Here is a 22,819-nt window from a genome sequence, read left to right on the forward strand (position 1 = left end):
TGAGGAAAACAACCCAGGGATCACACTACATCAGTTCACATGCCAGGTTCTGGTCTAGGGGTGGATAGTCAGCCGTACCTGACTTTTCAGAAGCTGAGACATACGTGGGGTGAAGTAGACAAAAGAGAAGAGAAGAGGCAAGAAAGAGAGACAGAGGTGGCTTTGGTGAGAAGTGGCAAAGGAAAAAGGAGCTGGGTAGAAAAAGAAAACAAAGCAGAGAATGTTTGTCGGCAGGGGGCCAACAACATGTCACACCCAATAGCCCCGGGGACCTCAACATACCACACTAAAGGTACATCAGCCCTTAACAGTAGACGGTTTGGGAGTGTGGCTCTTAGGAGACATTTGTAACCGAGCAAGCCAAGTCTTCCTTACCACTTGAGGCTGTAACTTGTAATGATTTTTCCATGTGTTCTCCATCATCAAGAAAAGACTAAATTATTTTCAGTATATTTACTGGAATGTGAAGGTGTATACAAAGTTTAGAAAGATTTCCATCAAAATAGTTAAAATTTAAGCAACATGAAGGTTTATGCTCTAGTTTTCAGAAATTTCACATATATGGAACAGTGTATAAAGCCACGTTTGAAAAATAAAAACTAAGGAGAAGGGGGAGTAGAGGAAGGGAATGCATCTTTATTTAGTATCTGTTCAGTTTTTGTTCGGTCCTATCAACAACACTACAAGGGAAGAATTCTTATCCTCATTTTGCAGGTGAGAAAATCAAGATTCAAGGAGATGAAGTGTATTGCCTATGGTCTCACCACTACTAGATGGGGGGCTAGGATTTGAACCCATTTTTATCGGACTCCAGAGGCTGTGCCTTTTCCCTCCATACCATGCTGTCTCCTCCTATGTTAGGATTTAAAGAATTGACAGCAAAATTCAAGACATTTCAGGCTTTAGTTTGATGTTACTAAAACCCCAAAGATAACCCGTTTGCCTGATCAAATCACACAAAAGATAGTGAAAATTTGATACCAGTTTAACAAGATCTGGTTAGTATCTAGTTTCCCCTGTCAGTTAAATGAAAGGCAGTGACGGTAAAAGACTTTTGGTGCCTTGAATAGGGATTCATCTGAACTGGAAAACTTTACTTTTCTATTTCTTGTAGGCAAGTATTCTGGATATGTGGTGTTTAACTTTCTAGTGGTTAGAACCCATGTGTCTCAAAGGTTTAATGTGTAGTTAGTTAGTTGGGGTGGTTAGTAAGTGGATGACAGACTTCCCTAACTGGTGTGCGTGCACCGTGGGGGTGACCTGGGAATGAGCTGTGTACAGACTGCCCTTAGGAAGACTCCACCTCAGATGGAATCACTGTTGGAGGGGAGTTTACAGCAAGTCAGCATGGGGTTAAAACTATCTCCTAATGAGGTTTCGAGGAACTAGAGAGGCCTGGAAATGGGAACATAACCATGACCACCACAAAGTGAATCCATGAGTAGCTTCCCTACTGACCCAAGAGCACAGGAGGGGAAAGCACAGGAATATATAGTTTCAAGGATTGGAGAAATGAAATAATGGCTGACTTGTGAATAATGATGAAAATATTTGATGATGTGACTCCCTGGGAAGCAATTATGGTTAACCCCTCATTTGTTTGGCATTTCCAAAGATTGAACTGTCCCACATAACTGAATTTTCCAGACAACTAAAACTTTCCTATTTATGTGCCTTGAATGTTTTTAACCATGCTCGGTGGAAATATTTCTGAAATAGATTGTACAATTATCCTGCCTTCTTGAACAGAAGCTGCAAGAAATAACATTTCCTCAGTTGCCTTTGATTGCAAGTCTGAGAAGACCTGATTAAAAGAGGTTTAAATAGTGAGGACTTGTAATCATCTCACATAACAAGAACCCCAGAGCTGGGCAGTTCCCGGCTGATGAATTCAGCAGCTCAGTGCTGTCTGGCTGACTTTCCCCTCGTGGTCACAAGATGGGTGCACAGCTCCAAGCCTCAGGATCTCACATGATAAGATCTAAGGCAAGAATGGAATGGGGGCTCCCTCGTACACGTGTCTTTAATCAGAGAGGAAAATATCTCTCAGAAGACCCTAGCCGACTTCCCCTTGGGTCCCACCGGCAGGACTGAATCACATTTCCCAGCCGTGGTTCTGCGGAAGTCTCAGAGTGGATTTCCAGCACTTTCAGACTCTGGAGTAGGAAGGGGCTCTGCCCATAAAAAAGGATGGAGAATGGCTGTTGGGTGGGCAGTCACCAGGGTCTGCCACCGTTACCAGGATTGGGGATGCGCATCCCTTACTGTTGGCCATAACTTGACGGGTGATTGAGCTTCTCTTCCTACCCTGGATGGCCCCAGAGGGGTGCTTTTTTATTTCCTACGTCTGCTCTTATTTTTTATTCTCTCTCCTTCTTTGTGTCAGACTGCGAGTTATCACTACTTGCTATTAATATACCTGTCCTCATCTTGCCGTAATTAGATTTCTGGAAAAATCGTAGAATCAACCTTGTTAGAACTATGTCTGAAACTTCCTAGTGAGTATCTGACAGCTGTCCTGTGGATCAGATACCTAGTGTCGCATGTCTGTTGGCTGTTGAGGGTCACTTTTCCATCGTTGAGGTTTTGGACAAGTGAGGAGTTTCTAGGACCTTGTGAACTTCAATATGACTTTAGTGAAGTCTTCTCGTGGTGAAAGGAGAAGCATTTGGGGGCAGTTAAGCTTGTTTGCTGGAGAAGGTAAGATTGCATCCATTCATCGGAACCCCAGCCTGGTTTGGAGAAGCAGCATTCAGCTCCCTCGCCAAGCAGCATGGCAGGTGGTGGCCTGGACAGCATCACGAGCTCGGGGACCACAGTTAGTGGGACTGTCTGCAGCCTCGGTCCAGCACGAGGCAGGGTGGTGCAGAGTTTAATTATGCCCGCCCTCTGCCAGGCGGCAGAGCCCTGTGAAGGAGTCCTGGGAACTGCCCAGGCTGTGCAGACTTAGAAGTGCTTGGGTGTGACTTGTCTCAACAAGTTCTTGAAGAAAGTAATGCTTCAAAAATGGTTATTGAGATTATACGGAACAAGTGAGGACCATCCCTTCTGTGGATAGAGAGCTGACCAAAATTCAGTCTTTGTATACAGGAAATAGAAAGCAGTTGTCAAAATAATACCGACAGTGAGTAACTAGACCAAATGGAATGATTCTACTCCAGGATTCAAACCTGAGCCAGTGGGTGGTTTGGGTTCTAAGGAAGCAAATGGTTAAAATGTTTAATTTTGACAGAGCTGAAACTAGGAGCGCAAGCTGCTGTGGACCCGGAAGTTCCTTCAGAGCAAGTTAGCTGTTTGAAGGCCTAACGTCGTTATTTTAGTATGCCAGAAACCATGAGTTATAGCCTACAGGCCAACGTTAAGTGACAGAAACATTGGGGATAAGGAAAACAGGATTTATTTTTCTTTAGTCCTGACTAATTTGTACCATTCAAGTCATTATTACAAAAAGAATGTAAAGTATTTGTCCTAAGTGTTTTCATTATTAACTCCTTATGAATAGAACATTTTTAAAGAAGCCATTCTTTCATTGACTGTTGATTGATACAGACAGGATACAACTTAGTTAAATTGAGCCAAATATTTATTTTTTCTAATTTTTTTCTCATATATGGATTTCTGATTTTATCTCTGAAGTACTCTGTAACCATTCCTGCTCCCCTAATAATGCAGCCACTGTGTTCAAATTTTAATATTGGCTTCAACTATACCTTTGTTAGAAAAATCTCCGTGGAGTATAAACTTGTAATCAGTACTTTTGGGGGATCGTGGTACATCCAGCGTATAGCTGGCTGGCATTTTTTTTTCAAATCAGAACAATGCACTTGGGCATTGAACAATGCTTGGGTATTTAATGGGGACAGAGTGGATGATTCAGAACTAGGTGGGAAAATAATTTTTCAGCATATCAAAATACTAGCAACTCATTTTCAACAAAACAAAATAACAGGAACAAAAAATATAATGCATTCCAAAGCCCCAAAAAGCTGGTAGCGTGAGACTCATGAAACCTGTGGTATTATCTGTGTTACTTTGATACTGATAGGTGACCATGTTTGTGTTAAATTTGTAAATTATTGCCATTGAGGTCTATCATTTTTGAAGGGAAGCTTTCATGTTACATACTTTTCACCAGGGCTGTTGGTGATTGTTTTCAGGGTTAATCTGAATCTTGTTTTGTATTTGGAAATTTACACATAATGTAAACATAATTTAAGTACATGTAAATAGGCATTTTTCCTAAAATTAGTCAGAAAAAAATAAAATTAGTAATCAGAAAAGATATAAATTTATTTTAGAAAGCAGTAGTTATTCCAAATGACTGAAAATGTTACAGATCATGCTTTGTAATTTGGAGGGATTCAAAAGGGTCTTCTGAATCAGATTATTATTTAGTTGAATTAGTCTGTTTTTTATACTTTGTATTGTTCCTTTATGTTACTAAATCTCTGCTTTGGCACAAATAGACATTGAGACTGCACTGAGGCGGAAAATCTGACTAAAGAGTGGACATTCAAAATCTTGCCACTTTTCTTTGGTTGTGGTATGATTCACATGTAGAAACCCCCTGCAGCACTGAGTCAGAGACACTCACTCCGAGGTTTAACAGGCACTACCAACGGGACAATTTTTTTTTTTTTTTTCAGTTTACTACAAATCTAACTTTTTTCCTTCAAGAAATCACCTTGGATGCTAAGAGAACCTAGTCCAAGTCCAATGCCCCCCTAAACTGCCGTGGTGATAGATGTATGCGTAACTATCTAGTACACATTTTGTTTCATGTATTTGCCTCATGTCACCAAAAAGATGAACCTTGTCCGTCCTTCACAGTAGACACTTGAACTGAGTGAATTGAAATCATGACATAGTGAGTGTGGCGAGCAGGTTATACCCGTATCCTTAAGAGCAGCAGGCAACGTGGCCCAGGAGAGGCGTTTAGGGTTTAAATCAGGGCACTAATAAGTCTGAGTCCTGCCCCTGCCTCGCTATGGCATGAGCACATTAATAAACCTCTTGTTTGGAGTCTCAAGTTTGTTCATCTGTTAAATGCAGGTGGTAAAAAGAATGCCTGCCTCACGGAGTTACACGTATCAACTTAGATAAAGTGTGTACTTTATCTACAAAGAAGTACTCTGTAAAGCTAGAAAACTCTATACACATTTTTCTTGTTATTATTTTTGGTAAATTACTATGCCTGTTCTTTGTCCTAGAAGTGGATAACATTCACCCAAATATACATTATCTACCTTGAGGAATGTGCTACTGAAACAATCTGTGTTTTTAATGATGGTTTGCCTCAACTAAAATAAGTGTGATTTTCTTTTCAAAAATGGAGTTAAAGAACCCCCAAATGAACAGCTAAAGCACCTAATATTGGCTCATAGCAAAGACTAGAATCGGGCTGTACTGTCACAGTAGACACATGTGGAGCTCCAGTCTGTGCCTGGTGCTTTCTCTCACAGAGCTCCCACTGACTTAGGAGGTATATGTGGTAACTACAGAAAAACCTGAATTTGCTCAGCACCAAAATTCACTGCTGGATTGGAAGTAAAGCGGCAACTTAATTTTTTTCTGGTGGTCCAGTTGCCATGTCCTATAAAATAGAAAGATTATCACCTGCCCTCTTGATAATCCCGTTTCCAAATTCATTCTTGAAGGATAGTCTTTATCCCACTTCCTGAATCAAATTGTAGGTGAGGAAGACTTCCCAACCTTTGAAGAGTTCATACTATGATAGAGCCTTAAAACAGGTATCCCGCTAACCCCACTGTGGAATACGGGACAAGGTAAGTGCCACAGGAGAAGTTCAGATGGCTGAGGGTGGCCAGCATCTGTAACCGTCTCCTAGCGTTCCTTCAGCACCTGCACCTCATGCCTCATCTTGGTTAAGTTTTCATCTGCGTGTGATTTGCATCTCCACCCGTATTGTAACTCCGGGAAGGCAGGGAAGGCACCTTGTATTTCTTGGTCCCTCTCTCCACTCCTTTGAACTAAGTCTCAACCAGTATTTGTGGTTTAAATAGAGTCGTGTACCCAACATTCAGATTTAGCCCCCCAAAATTGTATTAAGATGCATTTAAACCCTAACTTTCTTTTCCTTTCTTCTGTGTTTGCAGTTGACCTGCCCCTGTTTTTTCCTCGAGACCAGCCGACTCTCACATTTCAGTCTGTCTATCACTTTACCAACAGTGGACAACTTTATTCCCAGGCCCAAAAAAATTATCCATACAGCCCCAGATGGGATGGAAATGAAATGGCCAAAAGAGCAAAGTAAGTGAATCCATTGTTATTTTCTACAGGTAAGAACATTTTGTTGATCTAGTTCAGGGATTAGCAAACTATTGCCCACAAGCTAAATCCTGCCCCGTGCCTGTTTTTATAAATAAATATTTATTAAAACACAGCCACACCCATTTCTTATTTTCTGTGGTTGTTTTCATGTTATAGTGGCAGAATCATTACAACAGACAGCATATGGCCTACAAACCCAAAAAGATTTGTTATTTGGCCCTTTACAGAAAAATGTTGCCAAACCCTTATCTAGCCTCATCAGGTAGACTGCGTTGTTTGTTTTTTCAATGGATCACAGGATTTATAAGAAATCTACCTCTATTTAGATTAGAGAAGTACTATATAGGAATTAGAGTTCTGGACAAATGGTGTTGATGATGAAAATGTTGACAGCTACTTTCATTGTTTTTTTTTTTTTTAATGGAAAATTTCCGCTGGCAGTAAACAAATCGATTTTTTGCTCAGTAGTCAATACATGGACCCGGTACCTAGTTTTTCACATGGAATTGTAATCTCTTTGAAGGAACAGATGAATTGTATACCTCATTGTATCTCTGCAGTCAGTGCCTAAAGTAGGGCCTGCATCGTCCTTGATTGATTAAATGAATGGCTACATAAATAGCTTAGAACTATTAAAATCCCAATGGAAGTAGGTTGGGAATTTGATAGATGTTGAAGTTAGCTAGAGTTTGAAGTTTAGAGTTACAGAGCTTCGCTGTGGAAAGCTTTCACCAGTCATATGGAAGAGGTAAATGTAGAGATATGCTGAGTGTTTTTTATAGGTAAGACTTCAGTACATGGAACACCAGTGTTCACGAACCATGGCCTCCTAGACTGAAGCAACAGTGGATCAAAACCATAGTTTCCAAAAATAAATCATAGTTAGTGTGGCAGGCGGTTCTTACTTTATTACTCTGAACAGCCATGTGCTCACACGTGTGATCCCAGCTGAAGGGGATCAAGCTCCAGAGAATCAAGACTGTCTGTTGAGCACCCTCTTCATTCACTCATCCAGTATTTACTGAGCGTCTGCCGTGTTCCAGGCAGGGTGCATCATGCTGGGGACACAATGACAAGCAAATTAGAAGTTGTCCATGTCGTCATGGAATCTAGAGCCCAGCAAGAGAGAGCAAAGCCTCCATCATACCAAACTTCCAGCAGTTGTAAAGTACCTACTAACAAAACCGGGCTTTCCAGACCTACAATGCACTTGTTTAGTAGGACGAGCCCGTGCCTTGCTCATGCCTCCCCCTCCCTGAGACGACCTCTTTCCCTCCCAGGGAGAATGCCTGCTGGCATCTCCTTTACTTCCTGTAGCACAAGACCTTCACTTACAGCAGGAGCTCTTTTAAATAACGGCAGAGGGGCTTCCTCTAGAAACCCAGGCCTCCCGAGACTCTTCTGTGGAACCCAGACCAGTTGGTGTCTGAAACTTCAGTACGCACTGTCCCCCTGTATTTGTCCTTTTTGTCCCGGATGCCTAAGTTCTATTTAAGGAATAAAAACAAGCACATGCACATGTAACTGATAACAGTGGTTAAGACTTACATATCTTGAACTAGACGTGAAAAAAGGGATTCTAAAGTAAGTTTTATGTTTGAGGTATTGCAATTGTTTACCTTTCTGGGCTTTCCTTGTGTCTGCATAGGATCTGCCCTGAGAAGATGGGCTGCTATTTGTGGTATGTGCTATGGAGTCTGAACCAGTGTATTTGTGGTTTCCATGGCAAAGGTATCGTGTGTGTGTGTGTGTGTGTGTGTATGTGTGTGTGAGAGAGCAGACATTTTAGCATGTATGAATTGAGTCTTTAAGGAGTTGCAGACCACAAGCCTGTGATTTCAGTATAGGAATATATATCGTAAGTGTAGCCTGTTTATCTTAACAGATCGGTTCAGAGTTGCAAGAGACATTTGCTTTATGTTAACACCAGTCTAAAGAAAACATCTGAAGTAATGTTGAAAAAATCTGCTTTCTACTGGAGTAAGATGGATCCATTTTAAATGTAATAAAAGAGACAGCCAGCAGCTCATGCTAGGAAGAAGAAATAGTTTCAAATCTCCCTTCTTAAACTGAGCTGAGGAACTGCGTTGGGCTCTATCAGAATGCCAGGTCAGAATGGATAAACACAGCCGGGTCACTCATTATCCTACAGGATAGCCTTTGGAGGTAGGTGGAGAAGGTTGGAGAGAAAGGACAGAAAGAGAGAAAGGTCAACTACAGCATTCCTTACACGCCCTGTTTCTTTGTCCTGTGAAAATATTATATGTACACAGTGTATAAAAGGCTATAATTCACTTCGAGAGCTCTGTCCATGAGATAAACACTCTCATGGTTTATGAACAGCAGTGGAGCCCTTTGAGTGGAGTCAGCTGTTTATTCTCTGCTATAGAGCAAAATTCTAAACATGTGAACTCAGAAAGGACACTCACTGGCACTGGCCAGGGCTTTTCCTACCATGTGTGCTTCTGGCTCACGGCTGTCCGGAAAATTCTGCCCTCACAAGCGAAATGCCCTCTACTGGGTGAGCCCAGGCTTTGGGGTCATGCATGTCCCAGTTCCTATCGTAAGGTCTAATCCTATAAGCTCTGTGGCCTTGGGCAGGCCTCTTAACCCTTCTGAACTTCATTCTGTAAAACAGGTCTCTACTCCTCCCTATTGGATGGGCTTGATTTGATGGGTCAGTCAGTGAATAGACCTAGGTAGGAGCCCTGGATTTAGCTTCTGCTGTTGCCCACAGTGCCTTTGTTCATTCTGTTCCTCCCTTTTTCTGCCCCTTCAAATCTCCTCATCCCTCAGCGTTCTTCCTCATGGTCTTGCCCGTGCACGCAACTTGCGGGAAGCCCTTTCCCCGCCTCCCAGTCTTGGTCCACTATTGGTCATGCACTGCTTTGAAATCTGGTTTGTATTATTCTTTGATTTTTCCCATCTTAGTATATATCTCATTTACTTAATTATGAGTTTTCCGAAGGCAAGCGCTTTGAGTATGTATCTTTTTTAAAGCTATATATTACAGTGTAATTTACATACAATGAAGTAGACAGATTTAGGTATATCTTTGATGGAGTTTTGACAATTACCTTCTACCTCTTTCCAATTAGTCTCCTCATTCCCAAGACAACCACAGTTTGATTTCTATTACCATGTCTTAGTTTTTCCTCTTCTAGATATTTCTTATAAATTCAATAATACAGATTGTATTCTTCTGTGTTTTTTGTGTTCAAAACACAAAAAAACAGATTTATCTGTTATGGCATTCCTTTTTTAATACCAACTAATATTCTATTCAATGAATATACCATAATTTATTAATCCATTCATCTGCATATGCATATTTGGGTTGTTTCCAGCTTGGAGGATTTTATGAATAGAGCTGCTATGAACATTCTTGTATAAGCCATTTTGTAGACTTATATTTTCAATTCTGTAGGTAAATAAATACCTGGGAGTGAGAGTATGTGTATGTATATACGAAACTGACAGGCTTTTTCCGAAGTCGTTAAACCGCTTTACACTCCTACTGGCAACATACAGGGTTCCAGTTGTTCTATATCTTCTCCAACACTTGCTATTGTCAGTTTTTTTAATTTTAGCTATTCTAGAGGGGACAGAGTGATATCTTATTGTGTTTTTAATTTTGATTTCCTAGTGATTAATGTTATGTTGAACATCTTTTCGTGTGTTTATTAATATATCTTCATTTGTGAAGTGTCTGTTCAAATTTTGCCAGTGTTTAATTGCGTTGTTGGTCTTTTGATTATTGAGTTTTAACAGTTCTTTTATATTGTCAGATATATGTATTACAAATATTTTTCCCAATCTGTGGCTTGCTTTTTCATTTTCTTAATAGTGTCTTTTGATGAGCAGATAATTTTTATTTTTAATGAAATCTGTTTTATCAATGTTTTCTTTTTATGTTCATGTTTTTCATATCCTCATAATTATTTGTCTACCAGAAGGTCACAAAGAGATTTTTCTATTTTTTTCTAGAAGCTTTGGTTTGACATTAATGTCTATGATCCATCTCAAATTAATTTTTGTATATGATATAATATTGAGGCTGAAGTCAATTTTTGGTTTATATATATCTAGGTATTCCAGCAAAAAATTGTTGAAAAAACACTATTCTTTCCCCATCGAATTACCTTCATGCCTTTGTCAAAATAAGTTGACCATATATGAGGGGGTCCATTTCAGGACACTCTATTCTATTCCATCAATCTATTTTTCTATTTAAATACCAGTGTTTCTTAAAATCAGGAAATGTACATTCTCCCGCTTTGTTCTTTTTAAAGATTGTTTTGGCTATTCTAGGTTCTTTGCAGTTCCATGTAAATTTTAGAATCAGTTTGCTAATTCCAGCCCCTACTACACCTCAAAAAAAAGAAAAGTCTGCTGAGATTTTGATTGGGATGATTTTATTAGATTTTACTTACCAGCTGTTCTAGTAGATAGCAGTACAAATGATTTTTCTGTATTCACCTGGTATCCGATGACATTGCTAAATTCACTGTTACTACTGAGCTCTAACAGTGGTTTTTACTCCTGGGGGGAGGAAAGAGATTGTTAAAAGATAGCAGAGTTTGCATTGCTTTCTTCACATGCACCCCAGTAAACAGTCCCCCAACCTCAGTGACGTGGCCAGAGATTCTTAAGTTCTAGGCCACTCCATCCTTGGTTGCTAGCCCCTGTGGTTGTGTCTGCTTGGTGCCAGCACAACCTGTTTGAAAAGTGGAAAAATCCACCCTTTAATTGTTTAATCTACATTAAACCCAACTGTCACTTAAAAAAAAACTAAAAAAAAACTGAACCCACTAGTTACCTACTTAGTATCTTGTACGTAGCTTCTGCATGTCTAGAAGAAGGCATCAAATGATTTTTTTGTAATCTTTTCTAGTCTGACAAATGTATGAATACATGGAGTGAGTTTCCTATGAATTTCATTGTATAAAGCATCAGGTTGATCCTAGAGGCCTAAGTAGATTCTTAGAATAGAATTTAACCCCAAAATCACCTACTGCAATAGCTTGTCACCCATAAAATCCATTATATAAATGGAATTACTAAAGAACATTTCAAAAAAATGTCTTCTCAGTCAACACATGGGAATAATTTATCATGAACCTACCAAATCATCTGTTATTTCTGTTCTTGCCTCAAGGTCAGAAAAAAATGTTATTTTCTTATTTAGAAACCTATCCAAGCACTCCCAAAGCAGTCCATGGTTTCCCATATGTTGCTCTTCACCATGCATACCTTGGTTATTTGTCATCCACTTGTCTTTGCAGAATAACTTTCTCTTTTAAGAATTTTACAAAAATGGTACATTCCGGACTATTTCAATTATTTTTCATTTTGATACCTTAGTATTCCCAAAGACACTGTTTTCTTTAAACTTCTCATTAGCTGACAAATGCTTTAATCCAGCCTTACGCATTAGTCCTCGGAATAAAATAGATAAAAGTAGATCTCCTCTCTTTGATTCAAGAGAAGGAGGTCGATGTCCCCATCTGATTTGCACCCCACCCCTGTGGCCTCTGAGGCCCCTCTGGACCCCAAGGAAACCAGGGAACACAGTGTGGAAATCCCAGTTCTAAGAGTACTTCAGAGCCGGGTCATGGGAGCCCTGAGGCCTGAGAATTCTTTGGGGAGTAAGGGTGGGCTGGGGGAGGGAGTGTTCATGAAGTGTAAGTGGTTATAGTGTGAGCCTATTTATGCATTTGTTTCTCCAGGCATTAATCACTCACTTCTTCACCCTTTCATTGGTAGCTCTTTAGGGCAGCTCAAATGATTTTGTTTCTGTTGAGATTTAGCTGCGGAGTCAGGCAGTGAGCTGGCCAGAGGGAGCCCCAGCTGAACCCGCTATGGAACCTGGGTATCCAACCCCTCCCCCGTTAGGGTAATCCCTGGTGGGGACTTTGCAGCCCTCTCCCTGGACTGCTGCTCCCCGTGCCTCACCCCTCCTCTTTATATGTCTGTATTTCTGGAACTCCCGTCTGGCACCCAGGGTAGGGGGATGACTAGGAAGGTAAGATCTGTGACCAGCTGTGGTTGCTCACCCCCACAGCCCCTCTGCAAGGGGGAGCAGCTGCCCCGCTGAGCCACTCTGGACGGGATGGGTAACTGGGAGCAGGGCTAGCACTGGGGCGAACAAAGCTACCAGGAGCTCTGCCGCAGGGGGTCCAGTGGGGCCAGACCTTAGTGACAGAACCTGCAGCCCAACTGCTGCTATGATTCATGGGTTTTCTTTTTTCTTTTGTTTTGCCTTGAGTTTCCTAGGAATAGTTCCCTTTTAAAAAATCCCAACTTCATCTTAGTTGAACTCCCCTCAGGAGAGAAGAGGGAATTTTCCAGGCCCAGCCCAGGAGAGCTCGGGCGACTGGAGTACCCTGAGAGCACAGGAAAGGAACCGGTGCAGGTAAGCCCACTGAGGAATTGAGGAAAGCCGAAGTGGCCGAAGCCTCCCACTCACCCGCACGCCCTGGGCGCCTGTGTGGGCAAGCTCACCGACTGTCCCTCCTGGGGTTTAGAAATATAGACGCTGTGCAGAGAAAAATACAGCAAATAAATAACATGGCGTTTGGGGATCCTTGAACTCTCAAAGAGAATCTTTTTGAAAAGTATCTTCAGGGGATTTGGTTTGTTTTTTCTTTCAGAAGAGAGCGCAACAGAGATGGGGAGGAATCCAGATCTGCCTGAGGTCCAGGCATCCTCTCCAAATTGCGTAGGTCAGAGAGAACATGTTATTTATTAGAACGTGACATCTGTTGCTGTGAAATGATAAGCTCCATTACAAAGCCCGGCCATCAATTACTGCTAATACAGCCCTCATCCCGGCTAAGCTGCTTACCGTCCTTTCCGGCCGTACCAGGCACAGGGCGTTTACCAGCCAGCGCAGACAGCTCACTCCCCTTTGGAAGGACCCCTCAGACTATCTTTTCCAGGTCCTCCATCTGTGTTCCCGGTGTCCTTTGATTCCATTTTCTGGCCCCTCTGAGGACTGTTTAAAGACTGAACCTCCCCCTCTCCATCCTGCTTTCTCAGTGGAAAATAGGGTTAGGGTTTGCTTTCTGGACTCAGTCATGCAAACCAGAAGAAGCTGCACATGGAAAGAATAACTAGCAGGTCAGCACATCTTTGTCGGGGAAATGAACTCAGTTGTGCCCTTGTGAAAGCTCCTGAGTGCCCCGGGTTGGGGTCTGATTAGCCCTCTCAGCCATTGGGAAAGTATTCGTGATAAGCAAGTGCAGCTCCTTCCATGTTTGTGAGCTATGGTCATTTTCTTTCTTGGAAAAATAGACAGACATCTTACAGAGTCAGAAAGGAAGGGGTAGAGGAGTTGGTTTTGGATTTTATGGTTTACCAAAGTAGAAACATATACTTACTAATGGAATCAGAGTTGCCTTTAAACTGTTAGAAGAAGAAACATACAGGAAGTAAAGAAAATGCAAAGAATAGTGGCCTGGTAGGTAGGAGATCTGGGCCTCATGGGGCACCGTTATTAATTTCCTGTGTGATCTTGGGAAAGACACTTCACCTTTCTGGGCCTTAGTACCCTCATCTGAAAGTTCAGGGCTATTAGCTGATGCTCGCTAAGCTCTAAGTTATTTCTGGGATTGTAACTGAAAATGGTGTTTAAGGTAGGTTAGCAGACTTTTTTATTCATGTTGAAAAAAATTCCATCTCTGTTGCCAGAGGTCAGACACAAATTGAAAACACTACTAAGTGGAATTAAGTACACTATGTACGTGATGCTTTTTCGTACAACCTGTATCTGGTATTTATAGAACACTTCAGTTGCAGAACATGCACACATATGCCCCGAACACACACCCAGTAAAATAATTCTAGCTGCAATACATTTTCAGATGTCAAGTTAAAACAGCTTCTTGGGAATTAGGCTTGACGGTTCAGATGTGCGTGTTGCGTTCTGACAGGTGCCGCCAGGGCTGCTCAGGGCTGTCATGTGTGATGTGGAGTCCAGCCAAGGCAGGAGAGCCAAGTGCTTGTTTCTCTCACTTCTCATTAAGGCATGAATTCTAGAAGGAAAAAAGTGGCAGGGGAGGGGAAGCATCACAGAACAATCAGACTGGCCATTCTCTGCACATCATGAATGACAAGCAGAGGCCTTGCTTCTGCAGAAATGGGATCCTGTCTTGTCTGTTGTCAGATCATTCAGCACAGGGACCACCTGCTAAAATGAACGAAATTCGTGACCTTGTAAAATAGAAGCTTTACACAGGTGGGCAAAAACAGGAACAGATATTGGGGCAGTTTCCACTATTCTAATCCACTGCCAATAGTAGAGGTAAATTGGGTGACCACACAGAAATGCATCTAGGAAGGTAAGAGTGACACTGGGGGCCAGTCTAAAGACATAGAACATAGAAGGAACCTTAGAGAGCATCTAGTACAGCCAAGATTGAATATGGTAAGCATTAACCATTGCAGTGGACATTAAATGAGATAATTGGTATAAAACCCATAACACAGTGATTGGCACAGAGGTGACATTCAATTTATCATTTTCATTTCCTGGAAGAACTTGTTCAAGGCCAGGCAGTACCAAGATTAGAACCCGATGCCCCTGATCACTGGTCCACAGCCCAGCCCAAGCTGCCTCTGACCTCTTACCTTTCCTCTGCCTGTTTCCTGCTCCTTTGCTCATGGAGCAGCACAGTGGGGTCAGGGCTGGAGGTCAGCATTTCTGCATGCACGTACCTACCCCCCTACCCATGGAGGGGCCAGGCATGGGAACCTACTTTCCAGGGGCTCACCGCAGAGGCTGAGGGCTACTGTGACCATGGGGAAAGCCCAGGGTATTCTCGACTAGAAGTTGCTCTTCTGAGAGTATAGAGCCCTGGCACAGAGGACCTTTAAGGGAAGGTAAACATTCCTGTGGTCCAACTTATTACTAGGATCAACGTTCTAAAGAAGAAACAGGATATTATAATGGAGCAGGCCAAAAGAAAGACACTTCTTCACAGCTGCCTCCACACCAGCAGGGAGGCAGCACATTAAGGAGAGAATAAAAAATTCCAGTGACTCCTGTCTTCCCAGACAGACATAACCTCTGGTGCTTAGTCACGCCTAATGGAAAATGGAAGCTAAGAAAGCAGAAGTGAGGCAGGAGTGGTCTAGGGTAGTCATTCATCCAAAGTCACTTCTGAGGAGAAAAAGTAGTTTGCCCCCTTGGTGTGCTCTCTGGAGAGCCAGGGCTGCGTTGCCGGGTAGAGGTGCCATAACCGTCAGGAGAACAGACTTCGGAGCAGCTGTGATTGTAAGAATCAAGTATAACAATGGTCTGCAGTTATGTAATTGCTGATGATTCATTCTGTAAGCATTTAAGAGTTATATACAGGCTATGTGCAAAGCTTTGGGGACCACAAGCCCCCCCCCCACACACACACACACACACATAGTTGCTGCCCTCCAGGTGCTAAGTAAAATTCATCCGCTCATTTCAAAGAGCCCCAGCGACAAGCTTGCTGATTGATTTTGGAATGGTTCCTTGCTGGTTGCGATTCCATTCTGACAACAGGGCCATCCTTGGTATAAGCGACTCAGTCCATGGAATGTAAGTCAGAATTGCAAAGCGGGAAGCTCTGTAGCTCGTCTCAAAATCAAAATCAAAATTTAGAAAATCAAAATTTTCCATTATTGATCATTTTGGGGGATTAGATAATCCTTAAACTGTCATCATTCCAGTTGTCCAGAAAAGTGAAATTTATGGGAGCATCTATGTAAAGACAAGACTATGTTGTTTTTCTCAGAATAAATGATAATGGGTCATCCAGTCCCTCCTGATTATCTCATAGATGGCAATAGTAATAAATATGTATTGAGTACATGGACTGCACCAGCATAGCTGTAAATGCTGTACATACTAACTCCTGTAATTCTCATAATCCTGTGAGATAGGTACTGCGTTACACCTGTTTCACAGGTTATGAAGCTGAGCCCCCAAAGAGAAGTGACTTGTCACAGAGTAGCTTAGTGCAGGAACTGAGAATATGCATCAGACTTCCCAACTTTTAGACTGGCATTCTGCTCCTAAATGCCCTCCCTGCCTCTCTTCCTCAGCTTGAGTGCCTGTCCTTTTAGAGCTGGAGTCTCCAGGCTCTCTGCCTTGGACACCCAGGTTTGGTGTGCCCCAGTGTGGGTTTGTAGTGGCAGACAGTTTGATTCGGTTCCACCCAGATCACCAGCACTTTCCCATTCATTCATTCTTTCATTAAGCAAATGTTTATTGAATTCAACGTAGGTATCAGGCGCTATGTTAAGTGACATGTGGGACATAGTCCCTGCCTTCACTGAACTAGAGGCGGGATGAAAATTCTGTATAAATAACTCTTGTGAGACAGCAATATGTAGTAGGAGTCCTGAGAAAAGGATACGATGTCTGTTTCCTGAGATCAAGGAAGCTGACATTGGAGGATGGGTAGGATTTGCTGTGTAGAGCTGGAGGGAAGACACTTCTGCCAGAGGGGACAGAGTGCCCAGAGGCCCAGAGGCCGGGAAGCATGGGGCTTACAGGTAGGCCAGCATACACTGACCTATGACTGAAGAGGGTAGCGACAGAAGGGGCAGGGAGCCAGGTTCTGCAGGGTGGAGGGAACTTGCGCTCTGGGATCACACCCACCAGAATTCAAATCCTGGTTCTGCCACGTTTTGGTAGTATTTTCTTACCTCTGTGGATGCTGGTTTTCTCATCTGTACAAGAGCGTAACAGTCCTCTTTCACAGGGGATTGTGAGTGTTCGATGCAAAAAAGATGGTAAAATACCTGGCATATTATTGGTGTTCCGTGAACAATAACTGTTATTAACTGCCTTGCTAAAACATTCAATCTTTTTTTTCTGTAGACAATAAGGTTTTTCTTAAATTAACAAATTACATGTTGATACAATGATCTGCTTTGGTTTAGATAGTAAATTATAATAGATGCCCTTGGCCTTGGAAATATTAAGAAAGGCAGTAAAAACTAAGTTCTGTGGTCCTGCTTGTAGAAAACTATCAAAAGAATGTATCTTGGGCCCTTTCACCGCTTCTTTGCCACCTCAGCGCCCAGGGCTCTCAGGGACCTACTCTTGTTCTCCAGAGTTAAGGTTGCCAGTTTCAGTGTAAGTATATCCCGTGCAATGTTTAGGACATACTTACACTGAAACATGATTTGTGGTTTATCTGAAGTTTAAATTGGTGGGCATCCTGTATGGAGAGACAGCTCAAGAATCAATCAGAACAGTGTGTCTGCCTGTTTGGGGAAGGAGGACCCATCCATCTTGTAGTCTTCTCTCTCAGGCAATACAGGCCCTGCACAGCAGACTTTAGCATTGCCTTCATATCACTTCCTGGGTAGAGACATTAAACGCCGATGGGTCCTACTGTGTGCGGGACCCACCTGTGTGCGGGGATGTAGGAATGAAGTGAGTAGGACCTCTTGTACCAATCTTCACATACCCCGGCCCTCTTTCTTCAAAACATTCTCTCAGACAGTTGGCAGAATGGAAAAAGCCTTTGTGGTCTGATAACTTGTCTCATGAAATAAGAGCAAGTCCTCTTTCACAGTTTCTTCCAGGAACTTTAGCTGTCCCTTGTGGTGTGAGTGGTTTGAAACGGCCATAGCAGGCATGATCGTAACTGACCAAATGCTCCCTGCACTGGTGTCTGAGGATCACAGTATGGGAGCTGGAAGGACAATCAGCTGCCTCACTTGGGAAGTAGCAACAGAGAAAACCCAGAGAAGGAAAATGCTTGCCCAACATCACACAACTATTCAGAATCTGAGTCAGAATTTTAGTTTGCGTCTACTACCTTGGGTTCCTCAGTAATGACTTAGAGTGTCTGAGAATTCCTGGTGCACTTGTTTGGGTGATTTCTGAACGTTTTCTCTGGATTACCTGATAACAGTGGTCTCTCGCTCTCCACTTGCCTGTGTGTCCTTTGGCACTGCCACACTCAGCGTCCTGTGTGACTCATCTTTCAGGCAGAGTTTGTGAAGCCCCTACGAACAAGATCCCTGCTGGTGGGGAATTCATGGCACTTTCTAAGACCAACTTGATCTTGGCCCTTCTCGTTAGTACCTCCTTGCTGATCTGATTGCCCCACCCTGACCAAGTGTTCTGCAGTTGAGATGGAAAAATCCACCTCCGAGCAGGTGGCTTCTAACCTCAGTTGCAGAGGAATAATTTGCCCACATAACATGAGGTGAAAATTAACACAAAGCAGGGCGTAGGTTTGAACAGAATAGCGCCCTTGGGCTTAAGAGTGACTTTGACCGATTCCTTCTAGACTAGGATGATTATCCGGCTGCCAGAGAGTTCTTAGAGGAATCACTCTATTAATGGCATCACTGGCAAGGTGGTATTAGCCCTAAAACCAGCTTTATCTGCACCCTCTGAAAGCAAACTTGACCGTGCAGGCAGAGCCAGCCCACGTGGGAGCCCGGAGCAGCGATCATGGGATCTTCCACTCTTTATTTTCTTGTTCTTGCCACGACCTGTCATAAGACCAAGAAAACTTGTTTTGAAAATGCTTGACAGCCAAAACAACCTGTTCTCAGCCCTGGACAAGAGGGTTTGTCCTCTCTGACCATTTATGCACTGTCAGATGTTTGACTAGCTACTGACTGGAAAAAATGAACTTGCTGTTTTCTTCTCATATTGTTCATAGGCAAGTGGCAGCGGCTTTCCAGGTCCTTGTTTCCTTTTTCCTTCCAGCCCTTCACCAGAGACATTTCAAGACTGTGCCTGAGTCTAACTGGTGAATGAACGTTAGCAACATATACTTATGAGGTTATAACTGATGGTTACCTCTCTGCAGGTTTTCTTTCCCAATCCTATTAGATTTTAACCTGCGATTTTCCACTTGGCATTTTGATCCTCTCTGGAGAAGTTAAATGTGTGAGTCAAAATCTCCAGTCATCTCAGTGGCTAGTTCAGCCACACTGGTGGCTCCAAGGCCTGCAGCAGCATCTCTGTTCCTCCCACTAAGCCACGCAGGTCTTGGTCTTGAATGGTCTTGGGTGGGACCTATGACTGTGAAGGACTCACTTCACTCCTCCTCTGCAAATAGAGGTTTGGACTAGATAAAGAATTGGCAAACAATAGCCTGAGAGCAAATATAGCCAGCTGCCAGTTTTTGTTAATAAAGTTTTATTGGAACACAGCCACACCCATTCATTTATATGTTTAGCATGGCTACTATCACTACAAGGGCAAAGGTCAATTGTAGTGACAGAGTACATGGCCTGCTAAGCTGAAAGTACAGAGGGTGCCAAAAAAAAGTATACACATTTTAAGAAAGGAAAACTGTATTAAAATTGTAATACTCAATATATACCGATAACGAAAGATGAATACAAGTCACGTTTGACTTCTGCAATTACAAGAGGTGCTCAAAGTGGTTACCATCAGTGTCCAGACACTTCTGATTATGGCGAACTACTGCTTGAGCAACATTGACCAATGTGTCCACTTGTGTACATTTTTTGGCACCTTGGTACTTACGATCTGATCCTTCACAGAAAAAGTTTGCTGATCCCTGGACGAGATAATCTTTAGGGTTTTCAAAACCAACTTTCTGTTTCTATGACTTTTGAACTTGTGGCAGTTCTTTTACAAGCAGAGCTCCTACAGTAACCAGTAAGGGAGCTTGTCTCTTCCCTGTAGTAGTTACAATACAAAACATGCTTTCAGATTGTTGAAATCGACAAAGGGTGGAGGCTCATTTTGCTGTATTTTGAGAGTTGATTTTGCTATGTTTGTATTTGTTTATTGGGCTGCTGGCTGTGTATCCATGGTGTCTTACCAGTTTTGGAAAAAAGGCACCCTGGCTGTGTAAGTCTGACTGCATTCAGTGGCATGGTTCAAGATGGGACACCCACTGGAACCTACATGGAAGAGAACTCTGATTTGTCTGCGTGATAACCATGCCAGGAAAGGAGCCAAGTGAGGACCTGTGTAGCTGCCCAAACCCACCCACCCCGTCTGTCCCTGTTACCTTCATCTCCAGGTCTGAGCAGTGGCATGGGCAGGAACAGCTCAACGTGGCTGTAGTGAGAAAAACAGGAATGGGTCCTGAAGATGCCTAAAAATGCAGAGACTAGGAAAGAACTAATCTTTCTAATCTTCTTACCCAATGCCAGTCCAAAGATTCTAATTTATAAAATCTGCAACCCAGTGACATGCATCCCAGGCTCATGTTGCAGATGCATTAAAGGGAATCCAAGGCATAGAATTGAACCGTCCCCTTACCAGGGCCCCCCTGGCCTATAAAGAACTTTTGTACCAACTAGAAAAAGGTGCCCCCTTTGGGTTGGTGCAGAGATCGACTAATAGCTTTGGGTAAGAAAAACATGCCCCTTTCTCTGGGCATATAGGCCTGGGAGAGCACACAGCTTAGAGAGTGGAGCAGGGGCAGGGTGTCAGCCCCGCGTGCTCCTCAGGCCTGACACCTTCGTGCAGGGCAGGAACTGCGCTCCCAAACGCAGCAGCCACTCCTGATAGCTGGTGTCTTAGGCGTCTGCGGGCTCCTCCCACAGGGGCCTGGCCAGCCAACAGCAGGTCAGCTCTGCTTGGCCTTGGTGTTTGAGACCACAGCTGCCAAGGCTGGTCCGCATCAGCAGTGCTGCAGTGTGTGTGTGGGGGGGGTGGGGTGGGGGGGGGCTTAGAGCCTCGGGGCTGGAAGACGGGTGCCCCATGGCTGGGAGCACAAAGCCGTGGTCCTCGCCCAGCAGGCATTGGAAGCCCCGATCTAGTTTAGGTTCTGGCTCTGCTCTGCCAGCTTCTGACCTAAACTGGCTCCACTTAGGAAATGCACATGATTTTCCACACAGTTGTATCTCAAAGGTAACATGCTAGCTGCACAAAGAAATGTGTTAAGAGGTCCAGAATAGACAAGCTCACAGTGGTGGGAACTGACCTCATTCCCGAGGCATTGGGTTACACGCTGCCCAGTGTGTGCAGTGACGACCTTCTGCCGGGACACCCTTCTCTGCAGGGTGTGTTGTCCCAGTGTTTTGAGAAGGCTTTGTGGACTCTCCATGGGTGAGACAGCCTTGTGGTCAGATCTGATTTCCACCTCTCCACGCACGTTGGAAGCTGTATTTGAGCCACCATGTGGGCAAATTTTGGAAGACTCCTAACCCACCCTTTTCCTTGTGCCTCCATCAGCCGTTCCCATCAGTTCAGAGGCCAGAGGATTGGAAAGAGTAAGCCTGGGAGCCCACAGTAGCCAAGGACTCAGTACCTACTTCCTGTCTCCTTTCTTGGTTCTGAAAGGCGACTCGGAACGGGAGGGAGTGTAGATTGTCACTGTTTTGAGCCCTAAAAGATGCAGAGCGCCATGCTAAGGAGCGGTTAGAGCCCTGTGGACAAGAGCACTTCTCTCTGTGCCCCAGAAAGATGCGATGGGGAGGATGGAGGGCGGTATGTGGGCGTAGGTGCCGCTGCACCCCATGGGAAAGGCTGATGAAAGCTCAGTGGAGTCAACACCGGGAATAGCCCTGTATGCTCGCGTGGGGCCCAGGGCCCAAGGTCTGAGAGAGAGAGAGAGATCTCCCAGTTAGCAAATGTTTCCGGTTTTAAAACCTCATTACTCTGAATCACCGAGCTCCTGATAATGCCCCTCACTTTTAGCTACAGATGCTATGGCCAGACATGGGGTTGGGGCAGCCCCCAGCAGGGCTTTCCTAGTGGCACATGGGTACCCCCGAGCCGTGCCCTGCCTGTTCCAAGCCTGTGGCCACAGAAAGCACAGAAGACCCTCCAGGGCTGGCAGTGTGCTGACGCTGGGCACCAGCTTGTATCCAGGTCCCACTCTGCCTTTACTATGCGCCTCTATTTCATGCACAGGATTGCTGCTTGGATTAAAATGAGGTAGTTGTAAAAGCATATTATAAACTATAAAATATCAAGTATGAAGTTAGTTTATTTATTCATGCAACAACTACTGAATGCTTACTAGGTGCAGGTACTTTAGGCAGTGGTCCCAGGTGTTTCAGGCCCCCTCGTAAACAGGAGCTATTCAATAAATGTTTGTTGAATTAATGTGACGGGAGTTCCTCAGAGTGTGTTTATGTGGCTGTGTCGGGGAAGTGGAGGGTGGGAGAAAACGAAAGCAACACAGTTGGAGTTCTTACCATGTGCATGGCCCTGGTGACTCACGACCACCACGCAAGTCCTATGGGCCCCTGGAGAAAAACACATGGAGACTGAGGGAATCACTTCCGGAGACACATAGGCTCTAAGTGACAGCCGTATCTGAGTTCAGTTTTCTCTGACTCCCACCTCCGTGTCCTTCCCTCTGAATATGGAAGGAATGGCTGCAGTGTATTCTCCTTGCCACAGAATGATACTAGTGGGTTCTATCTCTAATCCATTTTTCTTCTCCCAAGGATCCCCCAGATCCCTGACCCAGGCCAAATCCAAGCCCAAAATGATCACCCCTGATTCTAGGCCAAGGAAACGGGTATGGTGTGAAATCAAAGCAGAATGAGGCTCCATCACCACAAGCCAAACCTCATGCTCACA

General features: G+C 43.6%; 1 protein-coding gene across 1 annotated transcript in view; it reads left to right on the forward strand.

Annotated features, from left to right (window-relative positions):
* Nucleotides 1-22,819, forward strand: part of BABAM2 (BRISC and BRCA1 A complex member 2) — a 367,400-nt gene that overhangs the window by 331,691 nt on the left and 12,890 nt on the right. The window contains exon 11 of the mRNA XM_019735370.2: nt 6,117-6,270. Within this exon, the coding sequence (XP_019590929.1) occupies nt 6,117-6,270 (154 nt within the window). The remainder of the gene's footprint in view (nt 1-6,116; nt 6,271-22,819) is intronic.

Source organism: Rhinolophus sinicus, linkage group LG05 (genome assembly GCF_036562045.2).
Source record: "Rhinolophus sinicus isolate RSC01 linkage group LG05, ASM3656204v1, whole genome shotgun sequence".
Classification (NCBI taxonomy): Eukaryota; Metazoa; Chordata; class Mammalia; order Chiroptera; family Rhinolophidae; genus Rhinolophus; species Rhinolophus sinicus.